General features: G+C 48.7%; 1 protein-coding gene across 1 annotated transcript in view; it reads right to left on the bottom strand.

Annotated features, from left to right (window-relative positions):
• The window catches only part of NUMA1 (nuclear mitotic apparatus protein 1), a 37856-nt gene extending 15948 nt beyond the window's left edge, over window positions 1-21908 (bottom strand). Inside the window, exons 1-7 of the mRNA XM_058663539.1 lie at window positions 21829-21908; window positions 16391-16464; window positions 8418-8503; window positions 3126-3205; window positions 2099-2181; window positions 1500-1580; window positions 825-912 (exon numbers count right to left, since the gene is read on the bottom strand). Coding sequence (XP_058519522.1) covers window positions 825-912; window positions 1500-1580; window positions 2099-2181; window positions 3126-3205; window positions 8418-8503; window positions 16391-16432 — 460 coding nt within the window. The 5' untranslated portion in view covers window positions 16433-16464; window positions 21829-21908. The remainder of the gene's footprint in view (window positions 1-824; window positions 913-1499; window positions 1581-2098; window positions 2182-3125; window positions 3206-8417; window positions 8504-16390; window positions 16465-21828) is intronic.
• Window positions 21909-22850: the final 942 nt, after the last annotated feature.

Genomic DNA, 22850 nt, shown 5'->3' on the forward strand with positions numbered 1-22850 from the left:
TCTTCCATCCATTGGTTCACTCCCCAAGTGGCTACAATGGCCAGAGATGCCAAGTGGGATCCTGGTGCTTAGAAAGGGAGGAGTGCCAATCGCGCCCGGGCGCCTGGGCACCTGGCTGTGGCCTGGCCAGCCCTGGTTGTTGTAGGCATTTGGGAAGTGTGTCAATGGCTGGAAGGTATCTTTTCCTGGCTCTCCCTTTCTGTTATTCTAACCATTTTTTTTCTTTCTTTTTTCTTTTTTAAATAGACTCATTCATTTTATTGGACAGATCTACAGAGAGAAGGCGAGAGAAAGATCTTTCATCTGCTAGTTCACTCATCAAGTGGCCACAACAGCTGGAACTGAGCTGACCTGAAGCCAGGAGCTTCTTCCAGGTCTCCCACATGGGTGCAAAGTCCCAAGGTTTTGGGCCATCTTCCTTTGCTCTCCCAAGCCACAAACTGGGAGCTGGATGGGTAGTGGAGCAGCTGGGGCATGAACCATATGGGATCCCAGCACACTCAAGGTGAGGATTTAGACACTGAGCCATGGGCACCAGGCTCCATCCTATCTTTTAAATAGGTGAACTTTAACAAGCAATACAGTAGGTGTCCATAGGGGTGTGTGGGTGTGTGTGTCACTCAAGGACCTCAGGGAGTGCCTATGGGTGGCCACAATGGCTTATAACTAACTCAGCTTCCCTTGGGCTGGCATCAAGGGGAAGCCCCACAGGGATTAAGAAGGTGGCAGAAGGGCCCCGACCAACTCCCACCATCCTTCTCAGTTCAGGAGCCCAGCAGTTCCCAGTTCAGATGAGATATACTCAGGGGCATGTCCCTACTCACCTTTCAGCAGAAAGCTCTCTAGATCCTCATTAAGGTTTAGCCCATCCTCGTGGTCCAGCATGAACTTAAGAATGACGGCTAACTCAGCCTGGGCCACGGAGAAAGGAAGGGATCATCACTTCAGTGACACTAGAGACAGCTGCAGAGGCTCTGGCCTGGCAGCACGAGCACCAGGAGCCTGCAGCTCCCAGCCAGGCACTGTGGACTAGAGCCATGTGCACCCCGCCCCTTCTCCCATCCTGTCCAACTTTGACCACAGGAATGGGCAAGGAAAATGGCTGCAGTCAAAACCTTTAACAGACAACTTGACTGGCCTCTTCCAGACGACCCAATCAGGAGAAAGAAGGCAATCGGTGGAGCAGCAGTTTCATGCAGAAACAACAGCGGCACACACACAGCCACACACACAGCCAGACACAGTGCAATTCAATGAGAGTGTCCCAGTAAAGAAGGCCCTGGAAGCACACGCCCTGTGAGCAGTCAGCACTATCTCCTGGAATGAGATTATCTCTTTCTTTGTGCTTTTCTAAGACTTCTTCCCAGATTCTCTCTAATGCACAGCTGTGAGCAGTATAACCACCTTTTGAAGAATAGTATATACTCTGTGAAGACAGGCAGATGAGGGAGGTAGAGCCCAAGCGAAGCCCGCCAGGCAGGTAGAGGCACAGAGCTCACCTGGATCTTGTATTCAAACTGTTCCCAGTCCCTGAGACTTCGGGAGCTCATGGTGAAGTGGTACAAGAGCAGCATGGTCACCTAGAAGTCAAACGGGGCAGTTGCTGAGTGAGGCACTCTTCTCCGTGGGACAATGAGCCTTTCAGGAGACGCTGCTGACTCTTCTAGAAGTCAGCAGCCCCCGGCTGCCATCCTTACCAGCCCCAGAAAACACTGCTACTTCATACTGAAGACTTAACGCATACTGTGCAAAAGACCAGGTGCTCAGATTCCCATAAGGTTAAACTTCTGAACTCATAGAAGCCTAGGTACAAAACCAAGGCACCCTCTACACCCTCCAGAAATCATGGAAATAATGAGGCCGAATGAGCTGGAAGAAACACACAGTGACAGCTAGACGACACCTGTTGCTGCCAGGTCTCCATCGAGACCCACAATGACAGTCTGGGAAACCTATCACAAGATTATGGACCCCTAGAATCCTAGGCTGAATTAGCTGCTGCTTCTAACAGGTGGCTACCTGGTCTGACGCCCCAACTATCAAGAGCCCCAGGAACAAAGCAGCCAGCCCCTGCCCCAGTCTGGCAGCCCACAGGTACCTTGGCTAGTTCCAGCTCTGACCCCTCCATCATCTTCTGCATGGACACCAGGCATTCTGTAGAAGCCGGCTGCTTTCGGTTTTCTGCAATGACAGTGAACGTAGAAAATGGGGTGACCTTCCGGGATGTTGTACCTGAGATCCTCAGAATAGTGTGAGACGCAACACAGCACCCTTCTCTCTCCTCTGCCTGCCCTCACTGCCCCATCTGAAGTCAGTTCTAGTCTGGGTCAGTCCCAGGGCTACAGGGTCGGTGTTCAGTGCCACTCTGGGTCATGACACTGCACTTACCCACCCACTCAGCACACAGAGAAAGAGCCAGAAACTGCAGATCTATCTCGTTACTAAGCCTGCAGAGGAAGCCAGAGCCGGTCAGGGGAAGACAACTGGGGACACCTGGATCCTGCTTGGACCCAAGGGGTCTGGGCTCGGTTATCAATGCTTGTCCATCTAGATACAGCCTCACACTGCTGTGATCCTCCTGAGGAGGAAAGGGCCCACAGCACCCATGGCAAAGAGGAGGACTCTGTGGTCCAAGGCTGGACGAGGAGAGCTGAGGAACAGTGTGCTGCAAGCTTTCCTGTGCTCTCATTTAAGTTGCCCAACAACTTAAAGTGTAATGATTATTATCTCCATTTAACAGACAAGGAATCCATGTCTAGAAACTTCCTACAGCAGTTAGGAAGCCCAAGATTTCAACTTAAGTCTGCTCTTGTTCTGACACTTACTACCTAAGTAACAGGTTCAGAGTTTTCTGGGGAAAATGGTTTTCCTTGCTAGGGAAAGATAGTGACATGGCTCCTTCTGTCCTCAGTCCTTGTGAGGCAGGAGAAACAGGAGGTGACCCTGTGGCTTGGCCAGGTCCCTGAGAGCACTCTGGGCCAGAAGGACACTGAACTCACACAGAATGATGGCAGCACAACAAGACTCAAGGAAGCTCCGACATTTCTGTTTCTGGGCTGTAGAGTAGGGAGCCCTGGGCCTTTTCCCTGCAGACACATGTAAACTGGACAAAGAAAGGTGCTTACTCTGCAGGAAACTACACACAAAGGCCAGTCTCTCTGGCACCGGCTGCTGCAGGATCTGCTGCCCTTCTTCAGTGCTGTGGCTACAAAAAGAGCAAGGGTTAGAACATCATGGCACTTAGCAACCTTGGCTCCATGCCACTGCCTTCCACATTACCTCCCCTTCCCGTACAGCTTGGTCTTTACTGAACCCAGAGGTGGGCACTAAGACACCAGTTACTCAGGTGGAAACTGTGGGTGAGAAGTGGGGACATGAAGTCTGGGGTCCTGGAAGAGATGGCATGTACCATCCTGTTTGCCAAAATGAAAAAGCTCTCAGAGAGAGGGCTGGGAAGAGCTGGAGGCAGCACAGATGCAGGATCCCCTGGACTAGTTTATAATGGCTCAACTCTAAAATGTCAGCAAGCCTGGAAAACAGGGTTAGAGAGAGACAGTGAGAGAGGTTCATGGCAAGGGGAAAACAGATCCAAAATCTGAAGGAACAGCAAGAAACAAGGGTCTAAAGGGACAAGGTCTGAAGGCTCTAAAGGGAAAGTGCTCACAGCAGGCTGAGTGCTGAGCTGGCGACACCTCCTTGAGATGGTGCCAAGGACAGTCACTCATTTTTGACTGCTAGCTCTTGCAGGTACTTGCTTAAGCAGGACAAGCAAAATCAGCAGTAAATGGAGGGAGGCAGCAGGGGGCGCTCTCATCCAGTGGGAACCTGGCCTTGGTGGCTCCAACTGAAGTAAAAACCAGTACAAGCTGAAGTAAGTTACACTTTAAGTTAGAACAGACAAGGCTACAGCTGAAATCATGATGAAAGTGGCTCTTAGGGATCCTCAAAACCAGAACCCTCAGAGTTCACCCAACGTTCTGGACGGGCGTGCAGAACTCCAAAGACATCCGGCAGAGGACAAAGCACCAAAGCCAGGTGAGGGCATCTCTCCTCATCTCCCAAGATCTATAAAGGGTTCAACTGAACCCTCCACAAAAGGTATTTACTTAAAGTGGTTTCCATTAACTAAAAACCAAGAGTACTCTTGGGTTAACTGAAAAATGCCAAATTAAACCACATGGAACATTTTGGAAAGAGACCACAGGGGAGGACGTTTCACACAACAGGCAAGGTGCCACTTGGGATGCCTGGGTTTGAGTCCCAGTTCCAGTTTGCTGCTGATGTATATCCTGCAAGTGCAGTTCAGGTAACTGGGTTCCTTCTCCCATGTGGAAGCCCAAGCTTGGCCTGGGCTGGACTGCTGCAGTCATTTGGGAAGTGAACCAGGAGATGAGAGCTTGTTCTTGGTCTCTCTCCCTCTGCCTGCCAAAACAAAGAAACTAAACAGTGAGACTATAATATATATGATTTCCTAAACCCATCTGATGACAAAACCTCTTTCCCCCGATTCTAACATAAGACACATGCAGCATGTGTCAGAAAAAAAACCTGGGGCCCAGTGGTGTGGCCTAGCGGCTAAAGTCCTCGCCTTGAGCGCGCTGGGATCCCATGTGGGCGCCGGTTCAGATCCCGGTGGCTTCACTTCCCATCCAGATCCCTGCTTGTGGCCTGGGAAGGCAGTCAAGGATGGCCCAGAGCCTTGGGAGCCTGCACCCGCGTGGGAGACCCAGAAGGAAGTTCCTGGCTCCTGACTTCTGGCTTCGGATCGGCACAGAACCAGCTGTTGTGGTCACTTGGGGAGTGAACCATCGGACGGAAGATCTTCCTCTCTGTCTCTCCTCTATGTACGTCTGACTTTCCAATCAAAATAAATAAATCTTTAAAAACAACAACAACAACAACAAAAAAAACCACCTGGAGAACTGGAGAAATGCACCCTCCCAGAGAGACTGGGTTCAAGTCTCTGTCTGGGCAGGAAGCCGTCCAGGATCCCTGTGACACCCCGAGTGCTACAGCACTGCATGATTCCCTATTCAAGCCTCATAGCTCCCAAAGCGATGGGACAGCCTTTGAGTAAACGAAACTTGTCAGAAGAGTTGTTGCCAGCAGATTTTCCAAGAGGGAAGGCCAAGTGTCCATGGCCATGTCTAGTTCCCACAGCCTCTTTCTGGTCACCAGCGTGGCCATCCTCCACTACGTGCCCCGAGTTCGAGGCTTCAGCTTTAGGTGAGTAGCAGCAGTATCAGAACTGCAACAGATAAGACATATTCACCAGCAATGTCTGTCTTCCCAAGGCAGTTGGTCCACAGTGTTCTAGCACCAAGGCAGAGGTTCAGTTAACTTAGAATCTCAATAAGCACCATACCTCCAACTCACTCCTCCTTCCCCTTCTCTTGTTCTCACTCTTCCCCCTGGTCTAAAGCTCAGGCAGCACCCTAGGGGACAATGGCGTAGAAACAAGAATCTTGGACCCGGCGCAATGGCCTAGCGGCTAAAATCTTCACCTTGAACACGCTGGGATCCCATGTGGGTGCCGGTTCTAATCCCGGTGGCCATACTTCCCATTCAGCTCCTGCTTGTGGCCTGGGAAAGCAGTTGCAGACGGCCCAAGGCCTTGGAATCCTACACCCGTGTGGGAGACCTGGAAGAACTTCCTGGCTCCTTAATTAATAATAATAAAAAAATAGAAATGTCAAAAACAAAACAAAACAGAAAAAGAAGTTCCTGGCTTCTGGCTTCAGATCGGCTCAGCTCCAGCCATTGCGGTCACTTGGGGAGTGAATCATCGGATGAAAGATCTTCCTCTCTGTCTCTCCTCCTCTCTATATATTTGACTTTGCAATAAAAAGATAAATAAATCTTAAAAAAAAAAAAAAAAAAAAGAAACAAGCATCTTGCATTTTTGGCCTTCTTCATGAAGATTTCTCAGATTATAAACCTACAACACACATCCTTGCTGTTCTTGTCATCACACATGGAAAATCGTACTTGATCTAGCGTGAAGTCAGAAATGCACGCCTGTTGTCCAGCGCCAGTGGGTTAACTAATGCCAGCCTGAGACCGCACTTGTCACTGCTGCCGGCTGCCTGGATCTACCACGGCTCTAGGTTCAAAAATGATTCTCACTTTTATTTTTAATTAGTTTTAACAGACTCATTGAGATTTTTAGACACAATCTTAAGAATATAGTGATATTGCCTTCCTCCCTCCTTCTCCTCTCCCTTTTTTATTTTTTGATAAAGAATGTTTTTTTTTTTTTTTTAAAGATTTTATTATTATTGGAAAGCCGGATATATAGAGAGGAGGAGAGACAGACAGGAAGATCTTCCATCCAATGTTTCACTCCCCAAGTGAGCCGCAACGGGCCGGTACGCGCCGATCCGAAGCCAGGAACCAGGAACCTCTTCCGTGTGGGAACACGGGTGCAGTGTCCCAAAGCTTTGGGCCGTCCTCGACTGCTTTCCCAGGCCACAAGCAGGGAGCTGGATGGGAAGTTCAGCTGCCGGGATTAGAACCGGCGCCCATATGGGATCCCGGGGCTTTCAAGGCGAGGACTTTTAGCCGCTAGGCCACGCCGCCGGGCCCTAAAGAATGTTTTTGACAGGCACTGCAAAATGCCAATTTAAGGGTGGTACACGATTCCACCATGAGGCATCTATCCTTGCAGAATCAAACAAAAAACAAAAGAACCTTAAAATAATCAGGCTAAGATCTACTGATCAGTTTACAGGCAACAAAGGGGACTAGAGACACAGCAAGTGCCAAGGCAGTAGGATGGAAAACTGCTGAGCAGAGTTGACAGAGCTTCAACGCTAGGCTAATACTTCCAATTTCAAGTTTCTAGCATGAAGCATCACTGAGGTGTCACTATGAGAATAAGCTTTAAGAAAGGTCCTTGAGGTCCCATGTACAGTAGTGCACTAAAATAAGAAATTAGAGAATAAGGACATAAGGACCTCGGCCCCGCATGAAGTAAAAGGAGGCATGTCTACGTCCAATGCCCAGAGCCAACGGGGACCAAAGTCAGTGCCAAAGAGAGGAATTCCCTCTGAAGCTGAGATGTCCTGCCTAGATAACTCGGAGACAGTGGTAGTATTTGACCAAAGCAAGAAGAATAAAATCTTTCAGAGGTGCTAAGCCAAGTGCTGGCTATACCATATGAAGTTTTCTTAAATCCACTAAAACCACACTAACAAACCCACTTGTCCTGGGCTACACAGTCCCATGAGACAGCAAAGATATCTTTAATCACAACTCAGCTACGTACTCAACAATGTTCATTAAAATCTAAACAACATATCCTCCACTGATCTAAGCTAGGCACAGAGAAGAATCAGACACAGTGTCTGCAATGGTCAGCTCAGCTCTAAATGCTTTCCCCACTCTGTTCGTGATCCAATTTCCCGAGCACACGTCATGGGAGGCAACAGATAATGGTCCCCGCTAAATCCCCAGCTAGGTCCCTGCCGGTGACACGGGAGACAGAGACTGAGCTCTGGGCTCCTGGCTTCAGCCCAGCTCAGCCCCAGCTCTAACATTTGAAGCAATCAACTAGCAATGGAAGATACCTCTCTCTCCTTCCCTCCTTCTGTGCCTTTCAAAGAAAACCAAAATAAATAAAAATTAATTTTGCCTGTAGAAAACAGAAGGTCAGCTTTGTCCTCCATTAAGGCTGAAAGTTGAGATGAAAATCATTAAAGTAACTTTAGTATACACCTTGAATGATTTTTACTTGGTTTCCAAGAGGTATGAATTTAGAAGAGGCTTCATTGCATTGGTTTATCAAGCATCTGTGATGTTCTAAAGAAAGCTGATGCTAAAGACACAGACATAAAATAAAGCGGCTGGCTCTTGGCTACAGGACAATAACTTCTCACATGTTAATCTATCTCCCAAGGCAAGTTACTGGTGCAGGTAAAAGGCCTGCAGGTGCTACAATGGCTAGGAAAGGGCTGATCTCCAGAGTTCGCAGTGTGCTAACCAATGCTTCCATTTCCCTCAAGTGTAATGGCATCCCCTTCCTCATGGCCCCAGGGGCCACAAAAAGAGCCTGTGATAAGAATAGGGTAGGGATGAGTTGAGGAAAAAAGATTACAGAAAATTCCTCTTGAGAGAGGGACTGGGCACCCCAGCATGGGTTGTTGGAACAGTGTAAGAGCACAGAGCTTGGCAGGGGCTTTTGTGCCAAGAGGGAAGCCTCAAGATGGGCCAAGACAAACTTCACCCACAGAGGGCCCTGTGCCTGGGGGGTAGAATCTAACACCTGCTTGCCTCAGACCCCACCCAGGCCTCTGAAACCCCACTCCTGCCAACTGCTTTCTGGTTACAGCCATCTCAAAGGACACGGAGCAAAAGCAGGCCGCCACAGCAACCACCAGCTTTGCCTGGGGCTAGAGAGGAGAGTGGTGCATACTCACAGGCTGTTAATAATTCTGACAAAGACGTTGCCATCCTGGAGTTGTGGCACAGATTCCACGGGGCCAGCCACACGCAGACTGTTCACCTGTGAGCCAAACGGAAGAAACTGGTGAGACTGGGAAGTGTCAGGAGCAGTGTGGCTCATTCTGTTCCTACATGCTGGAATTCCCTGCCTGGCATGAGTGACTTCAGCTGCAGAGGACAGAAATGAAGAAGGCAATGGTTCTGGGCATTCTGATGTCAGCAAAGAATGTAGGCAGATCACTCATCCAGCGGACGCTGTCCAGTCACAGTCACCTGACATGCCACCAGCAGTGTGCTCCCTTGGGCTTAGACCAATAAGAGTTTAAATCCTAGAAGGCTCCAGTACTAGGCATATGACACTCAAAATACAACCAAATGGTTCTGGAAAGCTATGTAAGTGATGGCCTAGTGGCTAAATCCTTGTCTTGAATGCACCAGGATCCCATGAGGGCATCGGTTCGTGTCCTGGCTACTCTACTTCCTATCCAGCTCCATTCATACTTGTAGCCTGAGAAAGCGGTGCAGGATGGTCCAAAGCCATGGGAACCTGCACCCACATGGGAGAGCCAGAAAAAGCTCCTGGCTTTGGATCAGCTCCGCTCCCGCTGTTGCAGTCACTTAGGAAGTGAACCAGCGGATGGACAAAAGATCTTTCTGTCTTTCCTTCTCTCTATAAAGTCTGCCTTTCCAATAAAAATAAGTAAATCTTAAAAAAAAAAAAAAAAAAGCTTGTACCACGGCTAGAGAGAAGCCTGAGGTGAGAAAAGCCGAGGTTTTTTACTGCCATATGACCTTGTATTGCTGAGTGTCTGCACTGCAGCTCCCTGTGCCTTCGTGTTTATGTCACAGTCCTTTGTGGCTTTTCAATTTTGAAATGTCCAAAGCTGAAACATTACATATATGCTATATACTCTGATGCACACATACATCTTACTATCAGTGCCTTTTATTCTCTCCACACACAAAATTTTGAATGAGGAGGAAGAAACAACAAGGCAACAAGGTAATTTCTTTTTAAATGGAGGAAGGAAAAGAGTTGGTGGAACCTCAGACAAAAACTTCTCAATTTTCCAACAACTGTTTGTTTCCTTTCTCTGTTTCAGACTGACATCCCTCTAAACCACCACTAGAAAATTAACCAGAGGCCACATGCAAATGACCTAAGTACATAAGCACACTACAAGCCTGTGTGGCTGACAGCTAGAGCAAAACCTCAAGAATTCCATAAACACTTCAATCCTATAACAGCCTGGGCTGAAGTTTATCTTTGTATTACATATGAAGGATGTCCTAAGTTAACTCATTGCACGTATCACAGTAAGAGACAAGCGCAAGCAATGAAGCATTCTTAGTAACTTCAGCACGGTGGTTATGTGCAAACAACCAGACTCTCTCTGTTGCTGAAAGTGTGCTCTTCACAAAGCAAAGGCTTGGGGGCCAACAGATTACAGGTCCAGTTCCTTCACTAACATGAATCAAAACTGCTATCAGTTCATTTTTTTTATGCTTTGTCAAAGAGAGGGAGGAACCTCTGAGGGCTCAAATATGATGATTACTGCAAGAATACATTTTAAAAATTATTTTTTGAAAATAAATAATAGGGTACTACGGAAAACGCCAGAGATTTTCACCCCCAAAGACTTATTTCTTTGAAAGGCAGAGTTACAGAGAGAGGGAGAAACAGAGTGATCTTCATCTGTAGCTCACTCCCCAGTAGCTGGGGCTGGCCAGGCTGAAGCCAGGAGCTCCATCCGAGGCTCCCATGTAGATGCAGGGAGCCAAGGACTTGGGCTATCTCCCATTGCTTTCCCAGGCATACTAACTGGAAGCTGGACCAGAAATGGAGCAGCCAGAACTCAAATTATATGGGATACTAGCACTGCAGACAATAATTCAATCTGCTCCGGCACAGTTGTATCCCTAAGAACACACTCTTTTAAAAGTACTAAACACAGGGCCCAGTGGCGTGGCCTAGCAGCTAAAGTCCTCGCCTTGAACGCACCGGGATCCCATATGGGCGCCGGTTCTAATCCTGGCAGCTCCACTTCCCATCCAGCTCCCTGCTTGTGACCTGGGAAAGCAGTTGAGGATGGCCCAAAGCTTGGGACCCTGCACCCGCGTGGGAGACCTGGAAGAGGTTCCTGGTTCCTGGCTTTGGATCGGCGTAGCACCAGCCATTGCGGCTCACTTGGAGAGTGAATCATCGGATGGAAGATCTTCCTCTCTGTCTCTCCTCCTCTCTGTATATCTGACATTGTAATAAGAATAATAAATAGATCTTTAAAAAAAAGTAAAATGCCTTTGGAATAAAAATCCTCCAGGATTAGAAATAAACACACCAAACTGAACTTTAAAACAAAAAAAAAAGTACTAAACACAAGGGACTAGTACACTTATGATAACTAAGAGGTAGGCATTTAGTTCAATGGCTAGGTCAGCACCCGGCACACCAGCATCCCTTACTGGAGTGGCTAGTTTCAAATCCCAGTTCCAGCTCTAACGCAGCTATGTGTTAATATGGCTAGGAAGCAGCAGGTGCTGGCGCAAGTTTTTAGGTCCCTGTACTCACCATGGGACCCAGAAGACCCAGTCGCTTGCCTGCAGCCTGGCCCAGCACTGCCTACTGCGGATATCTAGGAAGTGACCCTGCAAAGCTAAGACCTTTCTCTGTTTCTCTTTCCTATGAATCTCCACCTTTATAATAAAATAAACAAGTGAAATTTTTTTATTTTAAAATTAAGTAGCATTCTATATTCTAACGGTTAAATTAGTGGCATACAGGGTAAAATTAAAAGGAGCTGCAAATTCAGGTCCCAGCACTGCTGCACACATTTCATTGCCACCTCCATACTGCAGTGCGGGTTCGAGGCGCAGTCTTGGCTGACATATCTATATAGGGAGTAGACGGAAGATTTTTTTCCTTGTTTCTCCTTGTCATTCTGCTTTTCTAAGCCTTTTTTAAAAATCAGTGATTCATCTATAGAAATGACAGTATTCAGTTGAATACATTTTTACTAAAAATAATTTTTTTTTATTTTTTTTTAAAGATTTATTTTTACTTTTATTACAAAGTCAGATATACTGAGAGGAGGAGAGATAGAGAGGAAGTGGAGCTGCCGGGATTAGAACCAGCGACCATATGGGATCAAGGCAAGGACCTTAGCCACTAGGCCACACTGCCACTAGGCCACTAAAAATAATTTTTAAGTGTTGTAAGTTTTTTCTCTTTTTAAAGTGTGTAAGAGAAAATAGGACATCTCACTCAAGTCTTAAAGACAATATATTTATAAGGTCTATGCAGAAAAGCACATTTTTAACTGTCCAGGGCAGGTTAATGTAAGTTTTCTAAGAAGATTCTGAAATGTCAGGCCAAGATCCCTTTTTACTAATTCAAAGTGAAGAAATTGTCAAGACTATGCATCGCAAACCATCTGAATGTTTATCTGAGAAGCAGAGATTTCTAGGACAGAGAGAAAAATCCCATTCACTGGCTAAATTGATAGCCAACAGCCAGTCTGAGGGACTGGGCAGCTGAGGCTGGGAGCTAGGAACTCTCGCATGAGGGTGGCAGAACCTCAACAGGAGCCACGACTGCTGCCTCCCAGGGTCTGCACTGACAGGAAGCTGAGCTCAGAAGCCAGGGACCAGTTTCAGACACTCCAACATGGGAAACTAATATTATAACATGAATCCTAACTGCCAAGCCATCTCCTTAAAAAAACAAACAAAAAAAAACTTATTTTATTTGAAAAGCAGAGATAGAAGGAGACAGAGAGCTCTTTCATCTGGTGGTTCACTCCCCAGATGACAATAGTAGGGACAGCGGGGCCAGTACAAAGCCAGGAGCCAGGAGATTCTCTTTAGGGTTTGCCATGTGGATGCGGAGACCCAACAAGTCGGGTCACATACCACTGTTTCCCCAGGTACATTAGCAGGAAGCTAGGTGGGAAATAGAACAGCCAGGACTAGAAATGGCACCCACATGGAATGCCAGGGCTGTAAGCAAAGGAGTAGACTACTGGGCCACTATACCAGCCCCTCCACTTCCTTTTAATAACTATCATCAAGATAAAACATTTCAGAACTATAAGGCTTGTTCACGAAGGAGACTGAAAATCACCCCAGCAAGCTGACTAGCTGATTGAAAGTCAAGGAATCTGGTGCCCGGCATGACAGCATAACAGCTAAAGTCCTCGCCTTGAACGTGTTGGGGTTCCCATTCGGGTACCGGTTCTAATCCCGGCAGCTCCACTTCCCATCCAGCTCCTTGCTTGTGGCCTGGGAAAGCAGTCGAGGATGGCCCAAAGCCTTGAAACCCTGCACCCATGTGGAAGACCCAGAAGAAGCTCCTGGCTTCGGATCAGCTCAGCTCTGGCCGTTGCAGCTGCTTGGGGAGTGAATCATCAGATAGAAGAGCTTCCTCTCTGTCTCTCCTCCTCTCTATATCTGCCTTTCCAAAAAGAAAAATCAAGGAATCTGGATTCACTACTTACACCAATTGAGCACAATAATATCTTTCATAAAGATATTTTTCAGGCCCGGCACGATAGCGTAATGGTTAAAGTCCTCGCCTTGCCTGCGCCAGGATCCCATATGGGCGCCGGTTCTCCTCCTGGCAGGCCCGCTTTCCATCAAGCTCCCTGCCTGCGGCCTGGGAAAGCAGTCGAGGATGGCCCAAAGCCTTGGGACCCTGCACCTGCGTGGGAGACCTGGAAAAGCTCCTGGCTCCTGGCTTCAGACTGGCTCAGCTCCAGCCGTTGTGGCCACCTGGGGAGTGAATCATCGGATGGAAGATCTCCCTCTCTGACTTTGTAATAAAAATAAATAAATCTTTAAAAAAAATAAATAAATCTTAAAAAAAAAAAAAAAGATTTTTCTCCTATGAATTATTTTGCTCTCAAGTGAGTAATTATTTTGGGGGCCAGCACCATGCTGAGGTAGGCCGTACCCCACTGCAGCACTGGCATCCCATATAGATGCCCATTCAAATCTACTCTGCTCCACTTCCCATCCAGCTCCCTGCTTGTGGCCTGGGAGAGCAGTTGAGGATGGCCCAAGGCCTTGGGACCCTGCACCCACGTGGGAGACCCAGAAGAAGTTCCTGGTTCCTGCCTTCAGACTGGCTCAGCTTGTCACCATGGCCATTTTTTTAAATATATTTTTTTAAAGATTTATTTATTCTTATTACAAAGTCAGATATACAGAGAGGAGAGACAGAGAAGATCTTCCATCCGATGATTCACTCCCCAAGTGACCGCAACGGCCGGTGCTGAGCCAATCTGAATCCGGGAACCTGGAACCTCTTCCAGGTCTCCCACGTGGGTGCAGGTTTCCAAAGCTTTGGGCTATCCTCAACTGCTTTCCCAGGCTACAAGCAGGGAGCTGGATGGGAAGTGGAGCAGCCAGGATTAGAACCGGTGCCCATATGGGATCCCGGTGCGTTCAAGGCGAGGACTTTAGCTGCTAAGCCACACCGCCGGGCTCACCATGGCCATTTTGCAAGTGAACCAGCAGATAACAGTCTGTGTCTCCTCTCCCTGTGACTATGCCTTTCAAATAACGACAAACCTTTAAAAAAAAAAAAATCAATCAATCAATTATTTAAAAGTTGAGAAAGCAGAGAAACATTTCCAACTTCAGTCAGTGAAATGAAGGCAGGATGGTTGGTACAATGGCTCAACTGGCTAATCCTCAACTTGCAAGCACCACAATCACTCCTGGGAGCCAGTTCATGTCCCAGCTGCTCCACTTGCTTATTGCTTGGAAAAGCAGTGGAGAATGGTCCAAAGCCTGGGAACCCTGTAGCTGCTTAGGAAACCTGGAAGAAGTTCCTGGCTCTGGACTGGTTCAGTCCCAGCCATTGTAGCCATTGTAGCCATTTGGGGAACCAGCAGATGGAAGATCTTTCCTTCTGTCTCTCCTCTCTGTAAACCTGCCTTTCCAACAGACACAAAGAAACTGAGGGCAGCACACTGTGTAACTCAAAAGACACCTGTAGGATTTCCAAGGCTGCTCAAGGCTGTCCAATCCTTGTAATATCTTATTCACGAACAACTGCTAGAGTAATTTCAAGCTACACTTTGAAGAGAATAACATGTAAACCAATTTTCCACTATAAAATAAACTACTGAAATAGCAGAAGATAGAACAAAAAACAGCTCCCGGTCATGCTACTGTTTTAAAACTTGTACTCATGGCATTTTGATGTGTGTCTTTCTCATCATTTCCTAGGTAACTTTGTAAAACATCATTGCTGCAATTAGGTGTGTCCATTCTATGCTACTCTTCTCATTAACATACCAAGAGCATTAAACCTGCTGCTATGTTTCACAGAATTCACTTTAGGAGCATGACTTCAGTTAAAATTGGAAAAAAAGGGCCAGGGCAGTAGCCTAGCAGCTAAAGTCCTTGCCTTGAACACGCCGGGATCCCATATGGGCATTGATTCTAATCCTGGCAGTCCTGCTTCCCATCCAGCTCCCTGCTTGTGGCCTGGGAAAGCAGTAGAGGACGGCCCAAAGCCTTAGAACCCTGCACCCACATGGGAGCCCTGGAAGAGGCTCCTGGCTCCAGATTGGCTCAGCTTTAGCTGTTGTGGCCACTTGGGGAGTAAATCATTGGACGGAATATATTCTTCTGTCTCTCCTCCTTTCTCTCTATATATCTGACTTTGCAATAAAAATAAATAAATCTTAAAAATGAATAAATAAATCTTTAACAATAAATAAGTAAGTAAGTAAATTGGAAAAAGAATCCTATATAACTACACTCCTTTTCATTCACATTTACTGTGTTGTGTCTGTGGATTGTTTCTTTTTAGAGAAGTACAAAACAAGCCTACAGGAGTGCATGGACAGCCTAGTAATTAAGATGCCCACATCCCATATGGGGTACCTGGGCTTGAGTCCCAGCCCTAGCCCACTCTTTGTCATTGTGGCCTTTGGGAAGTGACACAACCAACCGAAGAGCTCTCTCTTTCTCTCTAATTCTTTGAAACTCTGCTTTCAAATGAGTAAAATAAATCTGAAAAATATAAACACTGACATATAATATAAAACATACAAAATATATAACTTAAGATATTCATTTTAATTTACACAATGGAAAATCGCATCCATTTCAAAAACCAAAGACATTTTTTGTTTACACACTTTTTATTAAACATGGGTTTGATAATTATTAAATTATATTGATTGCATTGAGTCCCAAATATATAAATCTAAAAAAATTATTTTCCTGGGCCCAGGATGATAGCCTAGTGGTTAAATCCTTGCCTTGCATCTGCTGAGATCCCATATGGGTGCCAGTTTGGGTCTCGCTGCTCCATTCCCATCAAGCTCCCTGCCTGTGGCCTGCAAAAACAGTGAAGAATGGCCCAAAGCTTTGAGACCCTGTGCCCCTGTGGGATACCCAGAAAGAAACTCCTGTTTCCTTGCTTCAGATTAGCTCAGTTCCGGTCATTATGGCCCCTTGGGAAGTGAAGCAGTGGATGGAAGATCTCTCTGTCTCTCCTTCTCTCTGTAAATCTGCCTATCCAATAAAAATAAATAAATCTTCAAAATTTATTTTTTCTTTGAGGCAGATTTACAGAGAGAGAGAGAGAGAGATCGCGCACGTGCGCGCCAAAGAGTAAAGATCTCCCACCTGCTGGCCTTCTCCACAGATGGCCACACTAAAGGCTGGGCCAGCCAAGCCAAGAGCCTAGCACTCCATGTAGGTCACATGGGTATTCATATGTCATGCTAGCATCATGGGCAGCAGCTTAACTTGTTGTACCACAATGCTAGGCCCTTACTGAATTATTATTATTTGGGGGGGGCGGGGGGAGGTATAAGCCAAAGGAAAGCTTTAGTCTGGAGATAAGATTTTACATAGTCCTGGCTCCTCAACAATCTCCTCCTACTCCTCTCAAGCTTCCTGAGGCAGTAAACAAGAGAGGACTCCTTACCCAAGAAAGGAGTGCAGTCGCTCGGGAGGCCTGGAGCGTCATCTTGGTGATACCAGACAGCCACCCCTGTGCACCTGGAAGCCAAAAGAAAAGAAGCAGTTGATCACTCCAAAGATCCATAACCAGCTCACAACACTTAAACAAATCACTCATCACTTGGCGCTCAATCCACCAAGACACCACAGGGATTTTCAGAGGTTCAAATGCACATAAAAACTAAAAAAACATTTGTCATAGTCCACGGTACAGACTCCAGCATTTAATTCAATGTCCAGAGGTTCTCCATGAATCTTCCAGTTCCAGGGGAAATACAACATTTAAGTAGTCCATGTACCCTGTTCTTTGGGACATGGTATCCGGTACCACAGAATGAGCAGCCTTTCACACAGACCTGACTCCATACCACCAGGGTCATGTCTACTTGCACAAGAAACACAACCTGTTTTAGTCTCGTTCTCTTATCCACAAAAAGGAATCCACAGGCACCACTCAGGTTAAGCAAACTACACAACATCTAGCACCAAGCATTCAGTAAATGATCGCTACTGGATTGGTGATTTTCGACTCTTTCTGAAGGCACCCAAATTCTACCTCACGGTAACAAAGTCCTCGAGGGAAACTTCTTCAAGTTCTCCTCCCTTGCTCAAGCGGGGGGTTTGGGCAAATCAAGAAGTCTGCAAGAGGCTAGGCCCAATTACAGAGATCCCATGAGCATTTATGGGGGAAGGGGAAATGTATGTCCTGGTATTCTCACCCCTCAATTTACTTGCCCACTGGGACTCTGTCAGTTGCATGCCAACTTACCCAAGAGACTACAGATGTGATGACTAAATACTCCCCCAACACCTCCTAGCAGCCCTTACAATTCCCACAAGCCTCCCAAGTGTACCATCAGCCCTTCACCCCCACCTGCTGTCACAGGTGCTCAGTTTGTCTTTACAGGCAGGGACAGGAGTAGTGAGAGCCATATTGCTCTATGAATCTTCCCATACATGAGGGGCCTAGAAAGAGCTCACCAAAATTGCTTCTTGGTCTTTTGGCTAAGATCAAATAAAAATTTTCATGAAAAATGTGTATTTATGAAAAACCTATACAAGGATTTCAAAAAATTTACGCACCAAAATAAAGGGTGTTTACTTCTATTTTCCACAGACTTGCTAAAAATTAAACTTGCTCAGGAAAAGATCTTTTACATTTATTTTTATTTGAAGACAGAAAGAAGAAAAAAAATGAGAATCAGAAAGACAGTTCATTCATCTGCTAATTCACTCCCCATACACCCACAACAGCCATGTGGGGTCAGACTGAAGCTAGCAGCCCGGAGCCGCACCTGGGGCTCCCACACAGTACAGGGTCCCACAGACATGAGCCACACCTGATGCTGCCCGGAGTGTGAAGCAGGATTGGAACTCAGGCGCTCCAATATGGAATGTGGGCATCCCAAGTGGCTTAACCACTGTGCCATAATGCCTACACCATTTACAGACTTCTTCAAGTTCCCTCATAATACCATCTCCAAGGTGCAATCCTGTGGAATCAACATTTGCTAAGTTCCTTCTGCATGCAAGATATTGGAGATAAACAACAAAGATGCCACTTTTGCCCACAGAAGTTCACTGGTAGGAGAAAAAGATACATAAATCTGTTAACTCATCCCTTTCTTGTCTTGGTCCTCCAAGTATACTCTGCTTATCAACCACCCAAAAGCATTTCTTGGTCCCTACTGGAAACTGTATGAGAAACAAAGACCCCATTCCTGCCTTTAAAGGGCTTGCAACAATATAAGGAGTAAATAAACAGGAAGCACTAATGGAAAAAAATAACTAAATGCTAAATGTAACTGAGCGCTTCCTGACCTTGCAAAACCCAACATGATTCCACCTGTGATACCAACCTCACAGTCTAGGAAACAAGCCAATGTACCTGGGAGGCAAGGGAGCTCCCGGAGCAAAGAGAAGCTAAGGGGCCTAGGCCTGCCTCTGTCTTGGGTGGCTTACCCAGTGGGGCCTATCCATGGGCACTGACAAAGATAAAGGCCTGTGACCTGAGCTACTGTACCTGCAGTGCAGCTCTGCTGAGGGCTGCCTGCCTGCCTGCCTGCCTGCCTGCCGTGAAGAGGAAAGACAAGTGCTCAACACTCAGCGGGGCTTCTTGGAATAAACAGTCTGAGCCAGTCAGACTGCTGCTAATGAGGGCAACAAGGCCCAGGTCCCAGTCCCCTCTTCCCCACCACTGGCTGCAGATCATCTTCTGATGAGGCACCACCCCTCTGTCAGAAACCTTACAACTAGAGCTACCTGGGTCTTGCCCCCTCTGGGAGATTCCACAGCTGTGCTGCTAAAAATGACCTGAGGTTTAACCAACCTCTGTTCTACATCCGAGAGGCAAAACACATAGGCTCACAGTCCTCCCAGGGGAGCCTGCTTGCAGCCAGCTCCGCAGCTCAAAAAAACCAGTGTCAGGGGCCTGATGCTGTTTTCTGTGTTCCCCAGTCCAAAACAGAAGGAATCCAATCCTCAACATGAGAAATTTCTGTGGACCCGGTCAGCTCAGAGCCCCACAAAGAGGTCCCTGGTCTCTCACTCTGTCTCTGACAGGGTGGGAGGCTACAGACAGCCCTGCCACTCACTTCTCCCAGGCTGATCAGTAACTGAGACCTGGGGCCCAGCTTGTCCTTAGCTATGGAACTGGAGCTGAAGTAGCCCTTGGCTTGGAACCTGAGGGCTCCTTCTTGCCCTTTAAAGGCAGGAATGGGGTCTTTGTTTCTCATATAGTTTCCAGGAAAGGATGATTATATGTAGGGACCAAGAAATGCTTTTGGGTGGTCGATAAGCAGAATATACTTGGGCAGGAGGACCAACCTCCAACCACCCACCAACCTCCCCTCAACACACACCCTCCCCACGGAAATCTGAGGCAGGCCCTGCCCAGAAGACTGTGTGATGGTGATGGAAAAACAGATCCCAGAACTATTGCCCAGAAGGATCTATTGAGATCCACTCCAACTTGGTCAGGCACTCCTATGATACCCCACAGCAAGAAAACAAAGGCCCAGGATGTGGGTTGGGCCCTCCCAGGGCACTGGGCACCTTCAGAACTCCCACCTACCTGGTTCTTTGAGGAAGAAATACCCAGAACCTTCCCAGAGGCTTTACAGGACTGAGAAGGCGCCCTCTTGGCTCCCTGGTCTGCAGTGGGAACCAGCACACAGGAGCAGCTGCTTATACTGCTTGAGGGCCCCGCAACCTCTTGACATTTTCCCAGCTGACATTAATGTAGCTCCCGACATCAGAACCGACTCCCCAGTTACACTAACCCCTCTATGCATCCAGAAAAGACAGTTACCAGGACAAGGGAAGCACAGTTTTGGAGACACACAGTGACCTGGTCCACACTCTCCCCAGACCTTAAAGAGTTAAAGCCTGGCCATGCTTTCCTGCCAGGGCTAAAGCTAATGCAAACCACCTGCTCAGAGGCACGGATGAGGACCAGGGGGTCAGGTTGCTGGGCTCTGGGGTCTGTCCTGAAAAAGCTTCATTTGCAGGAGTAGACCAAGTGGCAGGCCAAAGGCCGGAGGGTCTGAGTTACAGCAGCACAGCCCTCTGCACCCACACCCCGCCCCCTCCAGCCAGCTCTCTTGAGGCTGCCTCTCAGCCACTTACTGCCAGCCTCAACACCAGCCTACCTCAAGATAATAGCGAAGTGCCCTTTGCTCCTAGAGAGCTGCTAAATGGTACTGATCTTTCAGTTCAGTGGCCCTTGCCGCCACCAAATGCGCACTGTCTCAGCACTAACTCCTACTACCAGGTCAGGAACCAAAGCCCATGCAAGCTCCCACCTCAAAAAAGGTCCTTCCCAGAACCCCACCTCCTTTGTACCCCATGGTTCCAAAGACTCACAGCTCACAAAGGAAATGGCTGCCCCATCTGTGCACCCAGGCTCAATGGCAAAACACTTGATGACTTACCCAGAGGGCAAGCCTGTCTGCAGCCCCAGGGATTCCATGTCCCGTCCCCCTCCCAAAAGAGGATGCTCTCCTCCATAAGGCAAACCCCCTGACCCTGGTGCCCCTCCCCCTCAAGTTCACAGGTACAGGCAAGCATCCAGTTCTCGCCAGCAGGTTACCCAGGAAGGCCCCACACAGGGCAGCCTATCTCACCACAAGCTGGTTTGCCATTAAAAAAAAACCGAACAGGAGACATATTGCTGGTGCACCCCTTGGCTCAGAGAAGGTAAAAGGCGAAAGGAACAACAGCTCTAAGAGTGGCCACAGGGAAAACAAATCTTTCCAGCTCCTGGGAAGTCCTGGTCCAAGTCTACACAGCTTCTCTGCACTCCTGAGGTCAGGGGCAAAGCAACTTGCTGGATGCGTTCCCGGTTCCTCTGAAGGGACTAGAGTTTTGGGCTCAGGCCAACCGGCTCCTCTCCTAAGCCACCCCTTCTTTGGAACCCAGAGTTTGGTTCTTGGCGCAGAAGCCCTTTGAAAAGAGACAAGGGAGGGGCAGGAGGGGAAACTAAGACTCCCTGGTTACTTCAGAGTGGTTGACTACTATCTCCCCTTTCCCCAACGTCTCTAGGGTCCAGATCAGTGAGCAAAAAGCTGCAGTCCCGAAGCCGACCGCCGTCCTGCAGCCGCACGCTGCGCGCGGCCCCGGGCGCACTCCGGCCGTTCCTCAGAACCTGCCCCCCACCCCCTCTCTGTGACAGAAGGAGACTGCTTACACTGCCCTCCCTCGCGTACACACCCCGGGGCTCACGCGGGGACGGAGATGGCCCTCCCGAGCAGCCTCTACAGCTCAAGTGCGGGCGCGCCCGCTCTCCGGCTCTGAACAAAAACACGCTGACATCCCGCGGGGAGAGCGCGCGGCTGCGCTGGCGGCGCCGCTCCCGGATGTCGCTCAGTGTGTTTACTTGCGCTCCCCTTCTCTCCCGCCCCTTCAAGGATGGCGCGGGGGGAGAGTCCACCCCAACCCCTCGTCCATGTTGGAACAAAAAACCCAGAGAAAGAGTGAGGGAGAGAAAGTCCCAGCACGGGGGCCTTACCAGATTCCTAAAGCCAAACGTAACTACAGGTTTTAATCCGCCATTAGCATTTAAATCTTGAAAGGAGAGGAGGAAGGGGGGGCAGTGGAAAGTAACCCCACACACAAAAGAAAAGTTGTTGGTTTTCTTCTCAGTCAGCCTGGCAGGAGCGATCTTCCTGGCTGACAGCCAGAAGTGCGTCACGGCCAGGAGTCTGCTTTCTTTAAAGGCACAGAGAGCTTCCGCGAGCTGCGAGCGCGCGAGGCCGGCCCTGGGCGGTGGGGGAGGGGCCGCGAACAAGGGCCGGGCCGGGCACGCGCGGGCGGCAGGCACGGCTGAACTGCAGCGGCCGCAGGGCCGAGCCACACTGGGGAATAAACACACAAACGTCTCTCCCGGCGGCCCGCCTGACAAACCTGAGGTCCCCGGACACTCCCCCTTCGCTCTGTGTTCCACCCGACGCTTAAGGCGGCAGTTGACAGCCAGTTGAGCTCTCTGGCCAGCAGCGGAAGGGTAGGCCACGGCTGCCCTGCAGATTAGATCAGCCCCTGCTTGGAGGCGAGCAGGGCAAAGAGGAAGACCCGGGAACAGAGGCTTTGAAGAGAAAGTTACAACGCAGGTCCTTTTCATGGGGGCAGCTTCCTGCTGCCTCCAGGGCGGGCCGTGTGTAAGCACACACAAGCTGCTCGCTGGCAGCACACAAAGCGCCTCACCGCCTTCGGTGGGCACCGCCTGCTCTGGGTCACCCCCCAAGCCCATTCCCTGAAGGAATCTCTCCAGCCCGTACCTTCGGCGTGGCAAGGCCAGGATGCCCGGCCGTGCCCGCTCCTCCCCCTCGGCCACCCAAACAAGAAGCCCAAGCCGATTCTGGCCCAGGAGTGCAGCCCTGCGCTGTCCTGGCTGTCCTGTCCGGGTGGCTGCGTGCTATTGTGCTATTGTCGACTGTGGAATGGCGGCCAAAAATCCCAGCTGTGCTGCCAGAACCTAATCCCCTGTTCCGCTGAGCTTTGTGGGGAGGGGCTGAGGGGCCAAGGCACGGGATTTGAGTGCAGCAAGCACTGGCTGGAGCCCATAACAGATGCAGCAGAGGGATCCATGGGCAGAGACGGCAGACCTGCCTCTCCTAAATGGCCACACAGAAAAGATGTCTTTTATCTTACCAAACAAAACCACAGCCTTTTTACCGGCTCCACAAATCTTCACCAAGGCTGTGGGAGAAGCCATCAGCTAAGTAAGCCCCTTCCTCTTACACCACATGTATTGACCTATTATGTATAAGGCACTGCTAGGGCACGACACAGAGTGATAAACATGAACCAAACCCAGGATCTGAGGCGGGCGGTAAGACATAAATGTTACTACAACTTGAAAGTTATGTATCAACACTGTATGTGCTAACGTCTGGTCTGTGGCACGCGCGCGCGCGCGCGCACACACA

This window comes from Ochotona princeps, chromosome 4, assembly GCF_030435755.1.
Source record: "Ochotona princeps isolate mOchPri1 chromosome 4, mOchPri1.hap1, whole genome shotgun sequence".
Lineage (NCBI taxonomy): Eukaryota > Metazoa > Chordata > Mammalia > Lagomorpha > Ochotonidae > Ochotona > Ochotona princeps.